This window comes from Andrena cerasifolii, chromosome 14, assembly GCF_050908995.1.
Source record: "Andrena cerasifolii isolate SP2316 chromosome 14, iyAndCera1_principal, whole genome shotgun sequence".
Classification (NCBI taxonomy): domain Eukaryota; kingdom Metazoa; phylum Arthropoda; class Insecta; order Hymenoptera; family Andrenidae; genus Andrena; species Andrena cerasifolii.
The window spans coordinates 1,706,168-1,725,725 of record NC_135131.1 but is presented as its reverse complement, the minus strand read 5'-3'; the positions used below and the strand labels follow the sequence as shown (position 1 = coordinate 1,725,725).

The following is a 19,558-nucleotide window of genomic DNA, read 5'->3' as shown; positions in this document are numbered from 1 at the left end:
CATGATAATCTTGCCCGGTGGTGCCAAGTATGCTAAAGCCGCCCCTGGGTTCAGATACGGGCACGTCGGTTAGCTTCGGATGCATTCGGCATGTATAACCACTGCGTTACCCGATTTACTCGTATCCACTCGTATCGCTCCCCTTACCGCGACCTTGCTACCCTCCTCAGCTTATGCTCCGTATATATATGTCTATGGCCCGGCCGGCCCCTCAGTTCGGCCTGCGCAAGTCGGCCGAACGCCTGTAATGCCCCCACACGCTTCGCCCGGCCTGACAAGCTGGCCGGATGGTGCATCCACACGCTCCGGCCGTTTCAGAAAAAAATAATTATTTATGCTTTATCGCAGGGGTGCACAGGGAGCCGTTTTTAGCGCCTAGCTGCGAGCAACCCGCCTGTCCCGTTGCTTAGGATAGAATCGGTGAGGCGAACTGCAGTAGCGTATATAGCTGGGTTCAAGTCATACCAAATGCACGTACACTACTGTAGTTCGCCTCACCGATTCTAACCTTAGCAACGGGACAGGCGGGTTGCTCGCAGCTAGGCGCTAAAAACGGCTCCCTGTGCACCCCTGCTTTATCGTACCGATATGGAAGTGATGCCTTATGTTTTTCCGATGAAAATCATACCAAATTTCATGTAAATCGGACTATTATTAACGTGTAATGATAAATATTAACAAATGTATGTAAATAATTTTTCATCCGAATTTAACGCATTTGCATCACAAAGCGGAATATTCCGCGAAAAAATGGCTGCTCCATGTCACCAAAGGCGGAATAATCCGCGTTCAGCGACTATCCGATATCCCCCTAGCGGAATATTCCGCAAATTGATTTATTTAAAATAATAAAAAAATTATCAATGACATAAAAAATACAGGTTCATCGTCACGTTCACTGTTGTTGTTATAAGTGAAGGTCATACACAAACAGGGATGATGCGAATGTGTTAAATGCTCCCATGCACGAGCGAGCCATTCCTGTATGGGAGCCCTAATACATTTTCAAATGAAAAGTGAAGCATTTTCTTTTACAATTTTGCAGATTAATTATTTTTTGTAAATTAAATTAAAATCTAATGCAAATCACTAAATACATCATGCGTCGGACTGAAAATATATATCCAAGTTCTTTGTGCAAACGTGCAATAATTTTATTAAATTTTTTTTTTCAATTCTTACATAATATAGACGATATAAAAAAATTCCACACTAATATCTCGTGTAAACACGCGTAAAAACGAAATTCCATCATCGTTATGCAATCACGAAGTTTCATCATTTCAGTTCTTCCCTTTCTTTTTGTCCACTGGACTTTGCGCTTCTTTGCACTCGGTCTGTGTGGCGATTAAACTCAAGAAACTTGTCAAGTGGAGAATGGATATAACGCTCGACATGTAGGCCGCCACATCTTCTTTCTTCACTGTCTTTAATTGGGCTGCCACCGAATGGTACACTCGATTCGCTGTTTTTGTTGACAATTGACCCATGGTTTGCACTGTGTGCAGAACTTTGTTTTCGTCAGCCGATACAGGAGCTGTAACACAAATTTTGCACCACTCGTCACGTTTCCTCTGTTGTGGCCTTGGTAAGTCACGTGTTAGTTACTAAAAAAAAAATTTTATACCTGGTACATTTTCTTCACCCTCAACCGGAGGGAAGTATTGGTCCAATAAACCATTGATGAGGGCACTTGTGTTGTCCACGCCTTGCACAGCCATGTTACCATATTGCGTGTTTAAGAGCTCGTTGGCCTTTGTAACACTGATCTCCTTGAGCGTGGATGCTTGTTGAGACGCTGATTCCTTTGCAACGTTGAGTTTGTCGATGGTCGGTTGCAAAGAACTGCTCATGACTGCCTTAGCTGCATCGTAAATCTGAAAGGTGCAAAAAAAAAAAATGGTTAAGACAGTAGCATGTTTTTCTCAGAGTTCTATGCAGCCACTTGAGATTTATGTAATAAGTCGACATCGAAGAATAAACGATCACTTTTTACTGAATAGTAACTGTGTAGAATCTGTTTCTATTTATAAGTGACACGGCTACTTATAGACGAATACAAAAGTTTTCCTCTGACGCAGATCAATATCTGTGTATCTGTTCTGTTTAAAAAAAATCACTTTTTGCGATGTAATGTTTAACCTTTAGGGGACCGGGAACGTCCATTTTGGGGCTTTGAGTAAGCGCACTACTTAAATGATTTAAAGTATAAATACGCAAGTGTGTCAGTGTTCGACTGTGTATTTGTGTATCCTGCAGCTATAAATTCGTTCTGTTCAAAAGAACACAAAATATACGACAAAATAAAATTCCTGAAAGAACACAAAAATACCAAAAATAATAATAATAAAAACACGAAAAAAAGAAGAAAAGATAATACAAAAACTTTCTATGTTTAAATCGTTTGCTCTGGGTAATGCTAAAAGAAAGTTACTCTGAATTTTGGTATACCTATGTTCATGCGTTTAGGTCAGTAAAACTGCCATGTAGGTCAAACATTTTTACAATCCGACTACAGATTCGTAATCAGCAGTATCAAAAACCCCCAGACATACCATGTTTTTGAAATTAAAAAATTTAAAAAATTGTGTTACCGTTTCGGACCGGTAAAGCGGAGCCCAAATTTTGGGGCTCCGTGCAAGTCCTCTAATTCTGCACAAAATATACGTTATATATATATATATATATTTATTTATTTATATTTATATATATATATTTATTTATTTATTTATTTATATATATGTATATATATTTATTTATTTATATAAAGTGTATATTTATAAATATATATATATATATATATACATTTTTGGAAAATGAAAACCACTATTTAAAAAAAAAAAACGGTTCTCTAAAGGTTAATCTATCATTAAGAAAGAAGAAGTTAAAAAATGCCATTTTTTAATTTGAGGTCTTAATTTATTGACGTGTAACTTTCTCTGAATAATAAATGAAGAATAAATAGCATGTAAAGTGATATTTTTTGTTCGGCGTTCAATCTACTATAAAATCCCGAAGTGAAATGTCTAAATGCTAGATTAGGAGCCAAAGGTGACACTCCTATCTCGATGTAAAAATAAGATAACACAAAAATTAATTGTTGCGTTAAATACCCGCGTCAATACCGCAAATTTTTCTTTAAAATACTTTCTTATACAACAAATAATTTACGATTTTATAATTATTATGTAATGTAAGATCAAGTTAGGTGAATCACCCTGTATATGACTGGTTTAGCTTTATCACGAAATGTTATCATTAACAAGAAATACTGATTGAGATATTCGTATTTACCTGTTGAGGAGGCTTCGTCATAATCGGCATTTTCTGTTCAACTATATTTAAACCTTCGCATAATTTTTGGTCAACAGCGTTAATCTGTCCTTCGAACTTTTTGGCCAAAGGCGCAGTAATTGGTGCAGCTGTAGCAGTGGCATATTGAAGTCCAGCTTCGGCCTGACTGAGCGCCCAATTAACCAAATGATGAGAATCTTTCAAATAAGAATATGTTGACTCCGTTTTCTCGATCGCGGAGTGAATAACAGGGATGCTCTTTACACGCTCGATTACCTCGAGATGGGGTGTGCTTTCGGACGATGCCTTACATGTGGCTTCCTTGGCGTCTGCCATTTTTCCTGGAAATTAGAGCAGGACATTAATAAACGTGCATTGCATTGTGCGATAATTATTTACTTTAGGTTTTCATCAGAGATTTTGATAAAATTTAAATGCGTTGTAAAATTCCACATTCTGAACAACTTTTTCCTATACATGTTGCCGCCGCTCGGGCTTAGTTTCCGAGATACCTATTCATAAAAATATTTTGGTATTTATTCAGAATCAGGTACGTACACCTGTGTTGATCGTTTCCGAGATATCGATATGTGTATGGAGCTAGATAGGGGAGGGGCCGCCAGGGGGTGCCGCAGCTACGCGCGCGCGATAATTAAAAAAATTGTAAAAACTTAATTCTCAAAAATTTTATATTTGCAGTCCACATTATATACATATATTAGCTCAACGATATATCTCAAAGTTATCGAGATAGGTGGTGAAAACCTAAGGCAAATAATTACCCATTATGCTTTTATGTTTTAATATCAAGCCATTTTGTAATCTTTGCAAATACTGAAATAACAAGAGAACAAGAAAATGTGGAAAATCGAATCAATATTTCACTGTGCCACGATGCTTCGGTGCATATTGTGAGATATGTAAAATGTTGCACAGTGGATTGTTGGTGACTGAAAAGTGGTATTAGGTCAAACTGAATTTCTTTTTAGAGGGGATATGTTATAGGCAATTTTATTCTTTCATACGCAAGAGAGTGAAAGAGATTTGAACGTCACTAAATGTACATAAGCCACATCTGACTGAATTCAATCAATATAATCACTAAGGTCAACTAAGTTCGTGGATAAACAAGAAGCATTTTTAATATTACTCTGATATTATATATATTTCGTTACTTATTACTTCTTTTCCAGTTATACAGTGCCCCAATACAGTATCCCAGTTATGCAGTGCCCCAAAGTGAATATATAGTAAAAAATATATTCTTTCCAATGTATTGTAAAAATGTAATTGTAAAAATTTCCACACTGATTAATATTTTCCGTTGAGGGAATCATATTTTTCTCCTGTATATGGGTACTATAACTCATATCAAGACAAGTTCAACGATGCGCCACGATATGACCTTGAATATAAACGTTTATGCCCCTTCAATTGTAATAAAATTTAAGTGCTTTCGACCAGCATTACTTATAAAGCGGCAGATTCTTAATTAAAATCACAATGTGAAGTCCAGGATTCAAATCTTGAAGTTATTCATTCTCCTTCCTGCTTTTGTTGTATTTTCTTTAGCGTTAATGTGTATCTTTGTATAACCCTGTTTTATTCGATTTTATGTATAATCTGAAACTGAAGTACTAATAGTTACGATTATATATATAACTTGATGCGATGTTAGATAAATAAATGAATAAAAAAAAGAAATAATAATATAAAAAAATTCAGCACTTGTGATTACAAATAATAGTTAAGTTAAAGGTTATAAAATTTGATTTGAGATAAACTATTTACAAACTGTCACCAAATAAAAACAAAAAAGTAATGTACATATATATCAGGGGTGTCGAATTTTTCCACTCCGATAATATATAAATATAATAAAATAATAATAAAATAATTCTCTAGCGCCAGAATTATTTGGGATTGGATAACGCGATACGCAAAACATGATTACGTAAAAAAATTTTAATTACATACTTTTGCAAGTCATGAGTTTCCCCTAATGTAACTTTAACATAGGTAGCCCGTTTTACATTCAGTTATATTCATTTAATTGTGTATCGTCAGAAATAAGAATATTTCACGGTTTAATGATGTACTTATTACTTTACGTCATTTCTAATAACTAGTAATATGTATAATTTAGAATTTTTCAAATCTAACGGTTTATTTGTTGTGAGCGTTTTACAGAAGAATATACGAGTTCGAAGTGGTGGTCAATATTAGTGACCCCGATGACAGTCAACCTAATTTAACGAATTTAACTTAATTCAATTTTTTAAAAATGATGTCTAATAATCGACTATTGAAATATCTTTTGTAGAATATTCTCCAAATTGGAGACTGTATTTCCAGGTATACTTAGGAAATAATTTTGAACTATGACCATAAAAACAGACGCATTTTATTTTTTTTATATCTTATATTTTCTGAAATATCAAGGTGATCGTGGTTTTTAAATGTTTGAAGGCCAGCTCAAGGTCACTCTGTTACAGGGCACTGAATTCGTCTTTTTATCGATTACAGCACAGTACCTACATACGTATATTGCATATTGATGGAACTGTGGCAGCGTATAGCGTTGTTCGGGAGTTATAACACAAAATCGGAAAATAGCCGAGTTTTCAGTGGTTAATTTCACCCCCTACGAGCGAATTTGGGTAGCAAACAAAAATTGCGTTGTAATCAGTTGGAAACCCCCTAAATATGCGCAAAGTTTCAGAACTTTTTGAATTTCCGGGTTCGGGATCTTCCCTTATTAGTGACATACTTAAAATGCTTCCCCAAGTATATCTTAAATTTACAATAAGGAGCAAATAGACATCATTTCATTGATAAAATAAAAATTTAGCTGGGAAAGTGCATTACGTTTTTCTGATATACATATAAGCAGAATAGGTAAATGTGGAGCGTGAACAAATAGTGTTTTGCAATTTACAAATAATAATAATGCTACCTAAATTAATACTGAAGTGCAGAATTAAATAAGCAAAATATTTGAAACTCTAAGAAAATTAAAAGTAATTACAATACGTATCGACAAGGCATGCGAGCAACACACATATTTGCAATAGAAATGACGAATCAGAAAAGTGTGAATAAATTGCAGTGCTAGATCGTAGTACGATACTCAGCTTTTAATGAGATTGCACGAGTAATGCATGACTCATCCGCTGCAAAAATAAACAAGTTGTAAAAACTGTCTGTTGGTACGTCTAGAAGCCTAGTTCCGTTGTACAAGAATAACAGTGAATCGTAAGTTCTAATCGTACGACGTAGACAGTATTGTCTCGTTATGGGCTCGGTTTGGTGTACACGGTACGGACTTTACGCTATCCCCACCACTTCTGTCTCACTCTTGTCCGGCGATGGCAAGAGCGAGATGGAACGAGAGCGACCGTTGATGTTCCATCTCGCTCCCCCCTCCGACCAGAAAGAAGCGAGAAACGAACACTCGGAATTAGGGCTCCCTTCACGATATGGGCTCAACGCCGGTCCCGACCAGAGGGGCCAAGCTTCCCTCTTACGAAAGTTGAAGCAGAGTTTGTAGTGTCTCCTACCAGGTGCGTACTAAACTGTGAATGTGTGAATTGGTGTGAATCGGGACGTAATGCACCGTTTACTTTAAAACCTGTCCACGGATCGTCGCGCCAGCGACACGTATACAGCAGATAGAAGGATAAACATTGAAATTGAATATTTCTTCTTTTCTTAGGAAAAGAAAATATATTCAATTTCTTTGTATATCCTTCTATCTGCAGCATACGCGTCACTGACGCGACAATCCATGGTCAGACGGCCTTAGAAAGGGTAAACCAGGAAAAGTGAGGACACTTCCTCGTGTCTGCGCCAAACATTTCTAAATGACGACAGTCGTCATGGTAACATTTCACCAACGTCGAAAGGTTGTGTGTCGTGCTCACTGATACACGTAGGTATGTGTGTGTGATGTACCTAGCGCCTCCTACCAATGCGGTGCTAACTAAACGGGAAAACTTCAGCCAAACAAAGACGGCTTGGTCCCCCTGGTCCCGACCAGCGAGCCGCTAACGAGACAATACTGTAGTATGAATGGACAACGCGTTAGCATGCCTATTTACGCAACAATCAGCAATTTCGTAATTGCTCGCGAATCTGAAAAATTGTAAATTCGATATCGATGCGCATGTTTATCCTTCAAATTGCTTTCCTGCCATTTTATACACATTCTCGAGTTGTGTACTGCGTCTGCTTTGGTATTGGACAAGTACTTGATACTTTTAATTATAAACATTTCAGAATCTTCTTACAATCTAAAACAGGGGTGCACAACACCCCCAATTCCGGGCGCGAGCGCACATTAGAGCTCGAGCTGAGCTCGAGCTTGAGCTCCGAGCTCGTTCAAGAACAAGCGAGTCCGCCAACGGAGTGGGGAGCGGTTGGAGTAGTGGGAGCAGAGCGTCACAGGCTGCCGCCAGGGGTTTCCAGAGTTTGACGCTCCGAAAGTAAGGCACACTTTGGGGAATTTTTAAATGAAATGTATCGAGTATTATAATTCCAATCTCTGTACTCAAGGTTTCAAATTGAAGAAAAATGAATCCACGATTAATAAATATTAACAAATTATACATAGAAATATATGTATATTCACGTATGGATCTAATATTGGACCAACTTTATAAGTATCCGAATACTTTTGTGGCCCACTGTATATGTATATATCACATATATGTTATTAGATATCTTCAAATGCAAATACTCAAATTTACGTATGCGAATTTGTTAAAATTAACTTTCTGAATATAATATAAAATTCTGTACGTTTTCGTTTGGTCTTGTATATCTATCGCGAGTATGCTTGTAGTTGTAACAGGCATACGGCCTTTGCAGTCATAGAGTTCCCCACCACGAGACATTATACCGAGGAGTGGGGATGAGCATACCACGGTCCAGCTCGAGGGCTCACCGACTGCCCTAGGGCAGACTTAGTGTGCACCCCTGATCTAAAACATGAACGACTGGTGAGTTTTGCGTAATATTAAGAATTTATATTTTTATGTCAAATATACTTATTTACTGAAATAATGAGTATAATTTATGGATGGATGAAAATTGAAGGACTTATGCTATTAGAAAAAGACTGTTCTAAAAAATAAAGGGGATGGTATTTCGTTACATGCTCCATAAATGTAGCACCAATGTTTTAGATTTAATGAAGTTTCCTGCAATATGACGAAGGGTATAGTATTACCTTCTTCCCCTAATAAACTATTGATCTTTGCTATAGACGGTTCCACCGTCGTTTCACAGCGGCTTATAGCAGTCTTCGAATATCTACAATAATAATTGCTTTCCATCCCAGATTCTGACGGCGGAGACATTCCCACCACTTTTATTATTCACTACATGTAAATAGGCTAGAGATGCGACATGTGGGGGACCACCACATTTTATGAAGTACACAGTAGAATGGTTATAAACTGAAAGGAGTCGCAAAATATATGTTTCATATTTTGTATTATCGAAAATAATATATTTCTATATCTTTTCGCAATCATAAATCATAAATCGTAAACTTACACTTTTTGGTCACCTTTAGAAAGTATGTTCGAACAAAGTTTTCTAGGCTTTTATATTCTCACAAAAGTTTAGCCACTTTTCTTGAGAACTAGCAGTTATATGGAATTCTGTTTCTGCGTGATCGCCGCACAATTTCAAACAATGGACAAATTGAATCTATACATGGAATTATAAATTAATAATATCACCATTCTATCTAAAATATAACATGTGGCAACCCTCGCCCTATTTCGCACGCAGGAAAGGAGTCAAAAACAAGTGGAAATTTAAGTTTTTATATTTTTCTTTACATCTTGGTAAAAGCGTTAACAATATAGTAACGACATTTTGTCCACGAAGATACGTCGGCAGCCATAAAAGTGTCTCAACATTCATCTCGTTCAGTATTTCTGTTGCATCTTCTTTTTCTCTTCGCTTCTCGGTATCACCGAGTGTCGTATCTGGACTGCATTCCTTCCGACGCGACAAATAGTTACAGGGGTGGCGCTGCACTCACTGGCCAATTCCAGTGTAACGTGTGTTTTGCTCTGCTCGTCTGATATCGTGCAATGAATGATTCATGTACTACCACACACGTGTTCAAAGATTATTCGTAGCACTAAGAAAGGCTTAAACAAAACGTAGTTTCGAGCCATGAAGTACAGTCGTCTTAAAGGTACCTTCTCGTGTAATCCCTTCAAAAAATTGTTTTGTTTTAGGTTTCTTTTCGGTGATTGGTTTAATAAAAGCTTTAATAAAAGTACCCCGAAAATCATCGAATTTTCATTATTTCGCAGTAATGTTAAGTCATAGGATAACCATACTCATATGTTTGAAGAAAAACGTAAGGACCGCTTAGTTTTAGGTTTACAATTTCAACAAGAGCTCCGCTTCGTGACACGCCTAACGAACGAGTGTCTCGTCGGCCCGGTTTCTGATCCTCAATCAACGTTTACAAAAATGCCCGGGTTTTGTTTACTGTTATGCGAGCATGACTTTCCTTGCGTTTTGGTTACGCTTTGGCCTTATTTATTCTGTCCTAGTCTTACATTGTCTTTTTTCAATGCAGTCTTAAAGAAATAGCTACCTATGACGGTGATAAAAATAGAGGTCCCCACGGTGCACATGATATTTCAAGATAGGCTCAGGTCGAATCAAAAATCGAAAGTTTTTCTTAAAATATATGAGTACGGATATCGTATGAACTAACCCCCCTTAATAAAAGTGCTCGGAAAAACGGTAAAATTATACTTCATTATTTTGAAGTAACGGATTTTCTCAAAATTCGAATTATTTTGGAAATTGTAGCAGTTTGAATAATTAACTTTAAATTTTTATATAACAATTTACACTGTAATGCTTGTAAAAAATCGAATAAATGAAATATCAATAAAATCCCACGCTAGGTTGTAGAGAATATATTCCTGCTTATATATCTTTGTTATATTTCCTTCTCAGATGGTCCAGTCACTCCCGGGAGTATGGGCCAGTTTTTTTGCAGTTCTCCGAGAAGCCATTTTGTACAATTTTCCATAAAAAATTTCTATTAAAGTAAAAATTGTTTTAACACTGTGTAAAAAATCCAAGCCCAATATTTTTATTTATACAAACAAAAAATCCCAAACTTTTAGTGGCTTCTGGGTGGGGCCCCCCTTAAAACATGTACCAATCATCGAATTTTCATGATTTTGCAGTAACGTTAGTTCATATGATAACTATACATAAGAAAACGTCCCAATACTCCCAATTAGCGACCCTGTAAGATCTACGCGCACGATCTAACATATTTACATATGAAAAGTATTTATGGCAGTTACATTAATAGCCTATCATATGGCTGGTTCTTTTCCAGTATGAAAAAGGCCTCTTTTTATGATGAAATTGTTCGAATATAATTATTAATAATAAATATATTATATGGTACACGTGTACCTACTTTTGACCTTCAATTCTCTCTTCGTCTCAAATAGGGACCTATGTGGGACCGGATCATTGACTCGGGACATGCAATCTAATGTCCCAATTAATGACTGCATCGGAAAAGGAAGTTTATAAAATAATTAGTACAAAAAAAAATAATTTGCAACAGTCTTAATGCTATGACCAGATTTGATAGCTGCCAAAACATTTTCCAATTGTTGTTGCAAATAGTTTCTACGTCGTTTATATTCTTTAGTCTTTACTAGCCATCTTTACTTATTGAGGTTATGGTGCAAACTGACAAACCAGTAAAATGGAAACATGACATGCCATCTCGTGTCAATAATAGAAATTCATACATTTTACGAGTACCGATTATTGACCCCCATAATTATTATGAGTTTAATAAAAAATTCTATGCAATTTTTTAAATAGTAAATTTACAATTATTTTTTAACTTATTTAAATATATGTTCTTACATTAATACACTCATGCAAGAAATACTTAATACCTAAAATTTCGCTGTTCATAAGTTCGCTAACAAGAAACTACTTTTTCACGGCTTTGTAGCTGACACACGTTAAAACATTTATTAATTACTTAATGATATGTTATGATATACATTAGCGAAACCATCAGCAAGATACTTTAAATATTCACCAATCGAATTCAATACTTTTAACGTCCGTTTCGAACCGAAAAAAATTCATATTTAAATATAAAGGATAAAGTATCAATAATTGGGACTGGGTCGCTAATTGGAACATTTACCTCATTTTAAGAAAAACTGTTGATTTTAGATTTCAAATGAGCCTATCTTGATATATCATGTGGACCTCTATTTTTATCACTCTCCGAGATATAACTATTTATTCAAGACTACATCGGAAAAAGAACAATAAAAAAATTATCATCTTAAAATATGTATAAATAAATACGAAAAAGACTTTTTACCCTAAGTGTTACAGTTTTCTTTTTAAAAAAAATCTAATTTTTTTAAGCGATTACACGAGAATGTACCCTTAAATAACTTGTGTCGTACCACCCCCTGAATGCATGAGATGCGCCCCTTTATTCATTTCCCTCAAGGAGAATGTTCCCGTTCCCACATGAAAGTGTGATGTGCATAAAATTATGCTCGACCTCTTGAGGATGTGGATTAAAATAGCGGGTGGAATATACATTATTCTATCGATAATAGGTAGCTAACACTCTAATTTTGAGATTTTAGTTCATGCTGTACAGTTTTATCAAATATATCTTTATAGCAGAATCCTTCGTAGAAATGCAGTACTATATTGTAATTGCAATTGTACCTGCTTCTAGTAACGACCTTGCAAATTACAAACTCATAAAGTAAGTGGATCTGGTATGCATAAAAATTAAAACTAAAAATTACTGCTTCGATGAACTGTCTTCGTGGCATGAAATTATAAAGGAAAATTTCGATTTTGTATCGTGACTTCTGTTCTGACTACATCCCTTGGATTTATAAATTCACTGTTGCCACACAGCAGTACTCTTACATCAAATTTGACAATCCGTTATAATATTAAGACATTCAGTGAAAAATAACTTCAATAAACTGGTACGATGGAAATTTTTTAATAACAAAATTACTGTCGACATAGCCGTACATGTGTCAGCTGTTTCGATTCGCATCATCGAGCGGTATGTCGCATAATAATTTTATGTACTACTAGGGGTTGTCCTTAAATTACATAAGGCTTTTTGGCGGGGGAGGGGGTCGCATTTCTTACGTTTTCTTACAAGGGAGTGGGGGTGAGTCAGATAGCGTCTTATGTAATACTTTTTAACCTAATTTTCAATAAATACAAATTCCATCATATTAATGTTCCAGCAAAGTAGTTTTAGTTTAAATTTCCCGAAACCGAGTTAAATGAATGATATAAACGTTTAAAAGAATTTTAATAACTGCAAAAATTCAAATGAAAAAATATTACGTAAGCAGGGGGTTGCAATATCAAATCTTACGAATTCTTATACTGGGGGAGGGAGGGGGTAAGAAATCGCCAAAATTACCCTTACGTAATTTAAGGATGGCTCCCTACCTTGCACCTCCATCAGTACTTTCGTGCATTTGAAGGGTAAGTGGAAAAATATGAGGAATATACATTTTTTGTCATTTTACGATTTATAGTTGTTGGTGGCAACTGGGACTACAGAGGGTTATAAATGCCCCCGTATAATGACGTTAAAGTCAGTGGCGGATTTAAGAAAAAAGACCCAGGTGGCAAACGTTTTGAGGGACCCACTTTTTCGAGAAAATAAAGCGGTAGTTTACTGAAAACGGGCTCAGTGTAATAATACAGAAAAAATATAGTTCGGATGAAATTATAATTTTTTTTAAGAATGGGGCCTTGTGGGGACCTTCCGGGCAGGGGCCCAGGTGGCAACTGCTCATCGGCCGCCCTGTTAAATCCGACACTGATTAAAGTGTTGGTATACTGGTTAAAAACAGGTAATGCACTAGAGCAAAACACTTAATTTTCACAATAAAGCTGTTTTGTGACATTCCCTGTTTTCCCCCTTTCCCTTCATTTCTGGTAGTAGGTACGAATCATTTCAGACAAATATTCAAATTTTTGTCACATCACAAACATTTCAAGCTTTTAGCATACAGGTATTCGTAAACAAGCTAACAACTATTTCAATGCAGAAGGGTTCTGACAATTTTAAGATTAATTTAACATGACAACTCACATATAAGTCATTGTAAATTTACTACATGAAGAAGAAAGTGAATTGGTTTTAGAATTGTCACAAGCCCCTTGTGTTTAAAAAATACCTGAGCGAAACAGCCAAAATAAAAATGTACCCCTTTCTATTAAATAATTAAATTTAGGTTCCAATAAATCTCCGGCAAATCTAATTATTAAGTTTAATATTTTATTCACATATTAACTACATAGGCATATAAGTTGTCGCTCTTGGTTGCAGGCTACTTAGCCTATATACAAATCCGCCCTTTCGTAAACGTATATACCCACGAGATTAACGCAGAAAGGCATGAAATAAAATTAGAAACACGAATATCAAGTTTTTCAAATAGTATGCTATTTGCATCCATTTCTCTGGCTGACCGAGAAGGAATCGGCGAATAATATTGTTGCGTGTCACCCTTTCACAGATAATTATCCCCAACATTTTCACAACACTTTGTTCACTATTTAAGTACAGTTTATAATATACGCTTTGCAAAATTTTATCCATCTCTATCGACAAATACCTGCTCTGTGACTAAATTCGCCACCGTATTCGTTTGTGAAGTCTAAATTGACTGGATCAATAAATCAGTCGGTATGAGTCGATCGTTCTCTTCTTTTTCCTTAGACACATAGCGGTGATGGATACAATACATATTTAAGGTATCTATAGTCAGTTACGGACTGGGTCTAAAAATATTGATTGCCAGGAGACAAAGGGGGCCCACCCACAACTACATATAAGGCTATCATTTAAAATAGTAATACAACGTAAATTTTAGTTGCATACAGTACATAATCCAGACCACCCACAACTACATATAAGGCTATCATTTAAAATAGTAATACAACGTAAATTTTAGTTGCATACAGTAATAATATTGGAACTTTTATTATATTTTCAAACTACTAAAATGTCATTAACATTTTTAACATGTGTAGGTATTTTTGTTTTCCTGTGTGTTTCTAACACAGGATGGCGTTTCAAGCATTTCGCTTATATTGCCCAACGAACGATAGTCATATTTCCTTTTTCCCCCCTCTCTCCTTCGGGCCCAAGCAGCAGCGACGCACCGGGAGACACAGGTGGTCACAACACCGCCCCATCTTTCCCCAGTACACCGCCCCGTGATGTTTAACTTCGGTGATCTTACGGGAACCGGTGTTTCCATCACGGCCATGGCCGCTGGTACATTTTCAACATGTTGTCTGATGTTGAGTGGCCCCACTTCATCACTTGCCAACAGGCAAGCTGACACTCTGGCCAATCTGCAACTGTCTATAGCAATGGAGGTTCGCAAACGGAAAATTTAAAAAGTCTGATGCTATAACACGTATTTTTTATTCCAGCAATGTAAACGGTTCCAGGGTGGATACATCCCTTCGAAGGAATTGTGGTAAACAGCCAAAGGAAAAAAGATAAATACAAAGTCTTATGTATACTTAGTAGTTATGATGGTAAACAATTTACGAAAAACATTTACTTTTACAGACTTTACCCCAATATAAATCTGTGTAAATTCTTTACCAAATGTCGCCAGTCATCGAGAACTATAATACTTTCTATTCCACTTTGTTTCGATATCGTTTACGGTTTCCCAGATACCTAGATTTCCCACAATTTCTTTGGTATGTCGGAACCTGCTGAACTACATTCCTGCAAAGAATCAGATTCTTGTTTTATGAGGTCAAGATCAATTTTGCGGCACATTCTTTTAACAGATCTCCACCGATCCAGAGGTGTAGAATCACCTGTGTGAATCTTGATATATATATAATTTTTCACACACTGTACAAGAGTAGGAGAATCATAGGGGGAAACAATTCTTCAAGAGGAAGTTGAGAAACGGCTTATAACTTGCAAGAAAGCAGAGGGCGCTCCAGATGGCCTGAAAGGCTCAAAGGCAAGGGGGAATACTGGTCCGACCAGCGACCAAATGAGGCCCTTGCATCTCGACGAGAAAGAAATCGAACGCACGTTTACAAATCAAGGTCTAAGTAAAATCAACCCGACCTTGTTGAGTACGTGTATTAAAGGATTATTGCGATCTAAAACAGAAACAAAGTCATCACGATGATACAACCGAATGAACAGATTCTATATTTATTTTTTATCCTTCCCTTAATTTACTTTCTTCCTCTAGACACATCAAGAATTACTGATTATAATCAGTAATTATTCAAATAATTATTTATGAAAAATATTTTTCACTGGTAGAGAAATATTACTTAACTTAAATTAAATTTGTGGGTTTATAGAGTGACTCAAGAAAAGAATAACGGTATATTTCATTCGTGCCCATTCGCCCTTTAAGAGTGTGAAAACTAACCTCAAAGTCAAATAGGCACTCCTACTTTTTCGCGCATAACTCCTAAAGTACAAGAGACAGAACAAATTGTTTCAAACAAAAAATTAATGGCGCAATAAGCGCTGCAACTTGGGTCAACAAAAAATTGAAAAAAAAATTTTTTTTTGAGAAATTTTGTCCTCTGCTCACTGTTTTAATGTAAACACTTCCATTATAAAACTATAGAATGTATTTCGCTTCGCTGTCATCGCCGCCCTCATCGTTTATCGTTGCTCCAACGTAAAATTACCCTTAGTCATGCTTTTAATTTGTACGAGAAGAGCACTTTGATTCTTATGTCGTACAAAATCAATTTTTTCGTTACATACAAGTTAAGGTGGACCAATAATAATTACATATCACCTTCAATATCTCCGAGAAACCATAGAAGAGAAAAGTTTTTGCAATGAATGTTGTTCGATGGGAAAGGGGCCATCGTATGGTCATAACCCCTTTCACACCAAACAACATTTACCCGAAATTTTTTCCGTTACTTCCATGGTTCCGAAGATATTCAAGGTGGTAATTTTTATTAGTCCATTCTGTATATAAATTCGCAGAATTGAGGTGACTTGACTTAGGTATCTTTAAAAATAGCCCCAATGATGTCGTATGTGAACTTGCTTTAACTGGCAGTGACTCCATGAAGACTTAATGAAAAGCACCACAATTTTCATTCTTATTATATAGGATAATATGTACCAGCGGCTGTAGCCGCGGTGGAAAACACCGGACCTCGTTAGATCACCGAAGTTAAGCATCACGGGGCGGTGTACTGGGGAAAGATGGGAGACACCACCACCTTTCTCCCGGCGCTGCTGCTGCTGGGACCCGAAGGAGAAAGGAGGGGGAAAAATATAGGGACTTATAAATAATATAGTGTTCGTTGGGAAATATAAGCAAAAATAAGCTTGAAATGCCCCATCCTGTTTTAAAACACAGGAGAACAATAAAACATAAAGGATGATATCTTGCGCATGCGCTTTATTCCTCTCAGCTGCCGGTTGCCGGTCGCAGTTGGGTCAAAGATTACTCACTACACTATTGCTCTTGGTGCAAAGTAATTTGTGTGAATTCTTGACACAAAAACTCTGCTCTTCCTGACTATTTGATCCCGGGCAGGTCTAATTCGACGTATAAATAAGTGCGGCGTATTGTGTATACGTCAATAAAACGTCAGTGATGGAATAGTATTGCATTATTTAAGTAACCTATCACTCAATTGAGAATTATATAGACCTTACATGACACAACTTTTTAAGATCCAATTATGTTATCTTTGCCAAAGCTATAAATACGATACATTAAATACTATGCAAACCTGTATCTTCCTCTTTAATTACCATTTTAAATATTATTGTATAAAAACATTAGACGAACAGAAAAATGTTTTTCACCAATTAAATATTAAATAAAGCAGACAGATTTTATATATAAATTTAATCAGAACACCTGCTGCTGTTGACTGAACAAATGTTTAAGCACTAATAAAACCCCCGATCACTTTCTCAACACTAATTTATTATACTCAAAAACCTCAACAACTGTTGTGAAACAGTATTTTTTTTAAATATTGATAGGGTATGATAATACAAAATGTAAAACTCAAGTATTCAAAGAAGTAGGCGTCGAATATATTCAGGAAGTACGTACTCGCTTAAATATCGAGCCTAGTTATCAACTATTGGTAAGGTTATGTACTTACAGTGTTTGATGCAACAGTTAAACAGTATAATGCAATAACGGGGACACACAACTTCGTAATCGCCGACTCACACGACAAATCCGGCAACACTGATGGTACCTACACGCAGAATGTTATAAGTAGTAAGAAACAGCAGTAAGTGGGGAGTAGACGCTCTTCAGGGCCGTAATAAGCACGTGGTTTAACCACATCTCCCTTGTTTTCCGACTTAAAAAATATTTGATTAAATAATACTTAAAATAAAATTTTACAGTAAGGAATATTTTCTATGTATATAATTCTTAATTTCAGTATCAGATCAAATATACCGCTGTCTTCCTTCGAACATTTATACATACTAATTTGTAAAATAGTATCTTAAAGTCTACTCCATTGCAGGAAATAATATGCTCGATAATATAGCACGATAAAATATATAATAATGATTTTTATTTCAAAGTAAAAAATTCTAATGTTTTATCGGTATTTTGGATAAATTGAGTTAGGACTTAGAAGAATAGTTCGAATGCTACATGCAAAGATGCTTGTTTTATAGATTAATAAGATTTCAATTTAAAACATTCGAAAGTGGATCCTAATATGAACACCGAAAAACTATTTCACAACGTGAGAATAATTAGTAGTGGTGAATGTGTGAAGTGAAATATAGTGGTGGAAATACAATTTCTACAAAGTGTCATTCGTGGGGCACTTTATTGTGTGTCTACAGCTGTGAATTTCAATCACGCTTCTGCGCAGTATGATACGTATCCAAACACTACGTCGTGGATCATCAGTGACGTGGACGTCACAGAGTCTCTCCTCGATTGCACGAATCGTATAGACTACGTGGATTCGTACAACATTTTACTCATTCGGCGATTCGTGACTAATGATTCTTGAGCTTGGTCAATATCTGATGCAACAGTTCATTCTATAACGCGGGAAATATGTAGGTACTTAAATATTCATTATGCTTAAGAAGATGCATTTTGACTAGCTGTTTAAAGTAATGGATTAGTCAAGATTTCAATCACTAAGCCACATGGGTTCAAATTCCAACGGGATGGTGAAAAACTTACGAAGAGCATTATTTATTATGTCGTATGATAGTGGTAGATACTTGAAATTATTTTCGAATCCGCAAAAAAATTTTATTAAAACTTTGTTATTATGAATATTGTGTACACTTTAATTAAACAATTTGAACAAATTCCAACGAAACGTAACTCATAATTTGTAGGGATTTTAATGTAGGTTTTGCTGTAGGAAAAATGAAATATTCTGCGAACTGGCAATAATATATTGAAGTGATAAATATTTAGTAGTTATTGCTGCTAATGTTCGTGTTTATAATACATTTGAAGATGAAATACAAATGAATGTGTATTTCTATTCTATGTGAGTCACGATTTATAATAAAGGCATCGATATAGAAATTGTAAGTCCTTCGTATTTCAATACATCTCATATACATAATATATATAATTAAATATTTTGATATATGTACAATAGAGTGTCAATTATACGAACTACTTGGGACCGAGGTGGTTCGGAAAATTGAATTATTCCGATATAATTAATTAATTAATTCGGAGAATAAAGCATGCATGTAGTATATCTAGTTTATAACTATAGGAATTACATCTAAAACTACTTATTAAAATTTAATACAAGAATGGATACTACTGCTGTAATGTGAAATGTAATGTATATTACACAAAATATGTGTATATTTACATAGTAATTATTATACCGCTAGGTACACTGATTCCAAGAAGTGGTGATAGCGATGGTGCAACACTGATTCGGATAATTGACGTTTTACTATATTTAGATATATTAATTTACTTAATTTACTTAATTTTAATTTTAATGTAAATATACTTATATACTTAAATTCTAACAACTTATTTTACCATTATTATTCCCATATTTCCATCCCTTTTCATATAACATATAATGTCTTTATTATACACTAATTTAGAATACCCGACGCTGCCCGGGCTTCTTATATTTATCTACTGCTGTATCCCACCTGCGAGAA

The 19,558-nt window shown here is 35.6% G+C and overlaps 2 protein-coding genes across 2 annotated transcripts in view; one reads left to right on the top strand and one right to left on the bottom strand.

Annotated features, from left to right (window-relative positions):
* The window catches only part of LOC143376209 (uncharacterized), a 1,054,554-nt gene that overhangs the window by 759,065 nt on the left and 275,931 nt on the right, over positions 1-19,558 (top strand). The window lies entirely within an intron of this gene.
* On the bottom strand, positions 1,130-17,678 carry LOC143376229 (lipid storage droplets surface-binding protein 2-like). Its single transcript, XM_076826344.1, has 4 exons — positions 17,533-17,678; positions 3,295-3,635; positions 1,628-1,877; positions 1,130-1,537 (listed from the first exon to the last, which is right to left on the bottom strand). Exons 2-4 carry the CDS (start codon positions 3,628-3,630, stop codon positions 1,284-1,286), a joined length of 840 nt encoding a protein of 279 aa, XP_076682459.1. The 5' UTR covers positions 3,631-3,635; positions 17,533-17,678; the 3' UTR covers positions 1,130-1,283.

What these genes read in the sequence shown, in the direction of transcription:
- LOC143376229 (XM_076826344.1), bottom strand. Translation starts at nt 3,630, where the DNA reads ATGGCAGACGCCAAGGAAGCCACATGTAAGGCATCGTCCGAAAGCACA. An exon ending in TGACGAAGCCTCCTCAACAG is followed by an intron (nt 1,878 to 3,294) that starts GTAAATACGAAT and finishes TGCACCTTTCAG; the next exon opens with ATTTACGATGCAGCTAAGGC. An exon ending in GGGTGAAGAAAATGTACCAG is followed by an intron (nt 1,538 to 1,627) that starts GTATAAAATTTT and finishes TTTGTGTTACAG; the next exon opens with CTCCTGTATCGGCTGACGAA.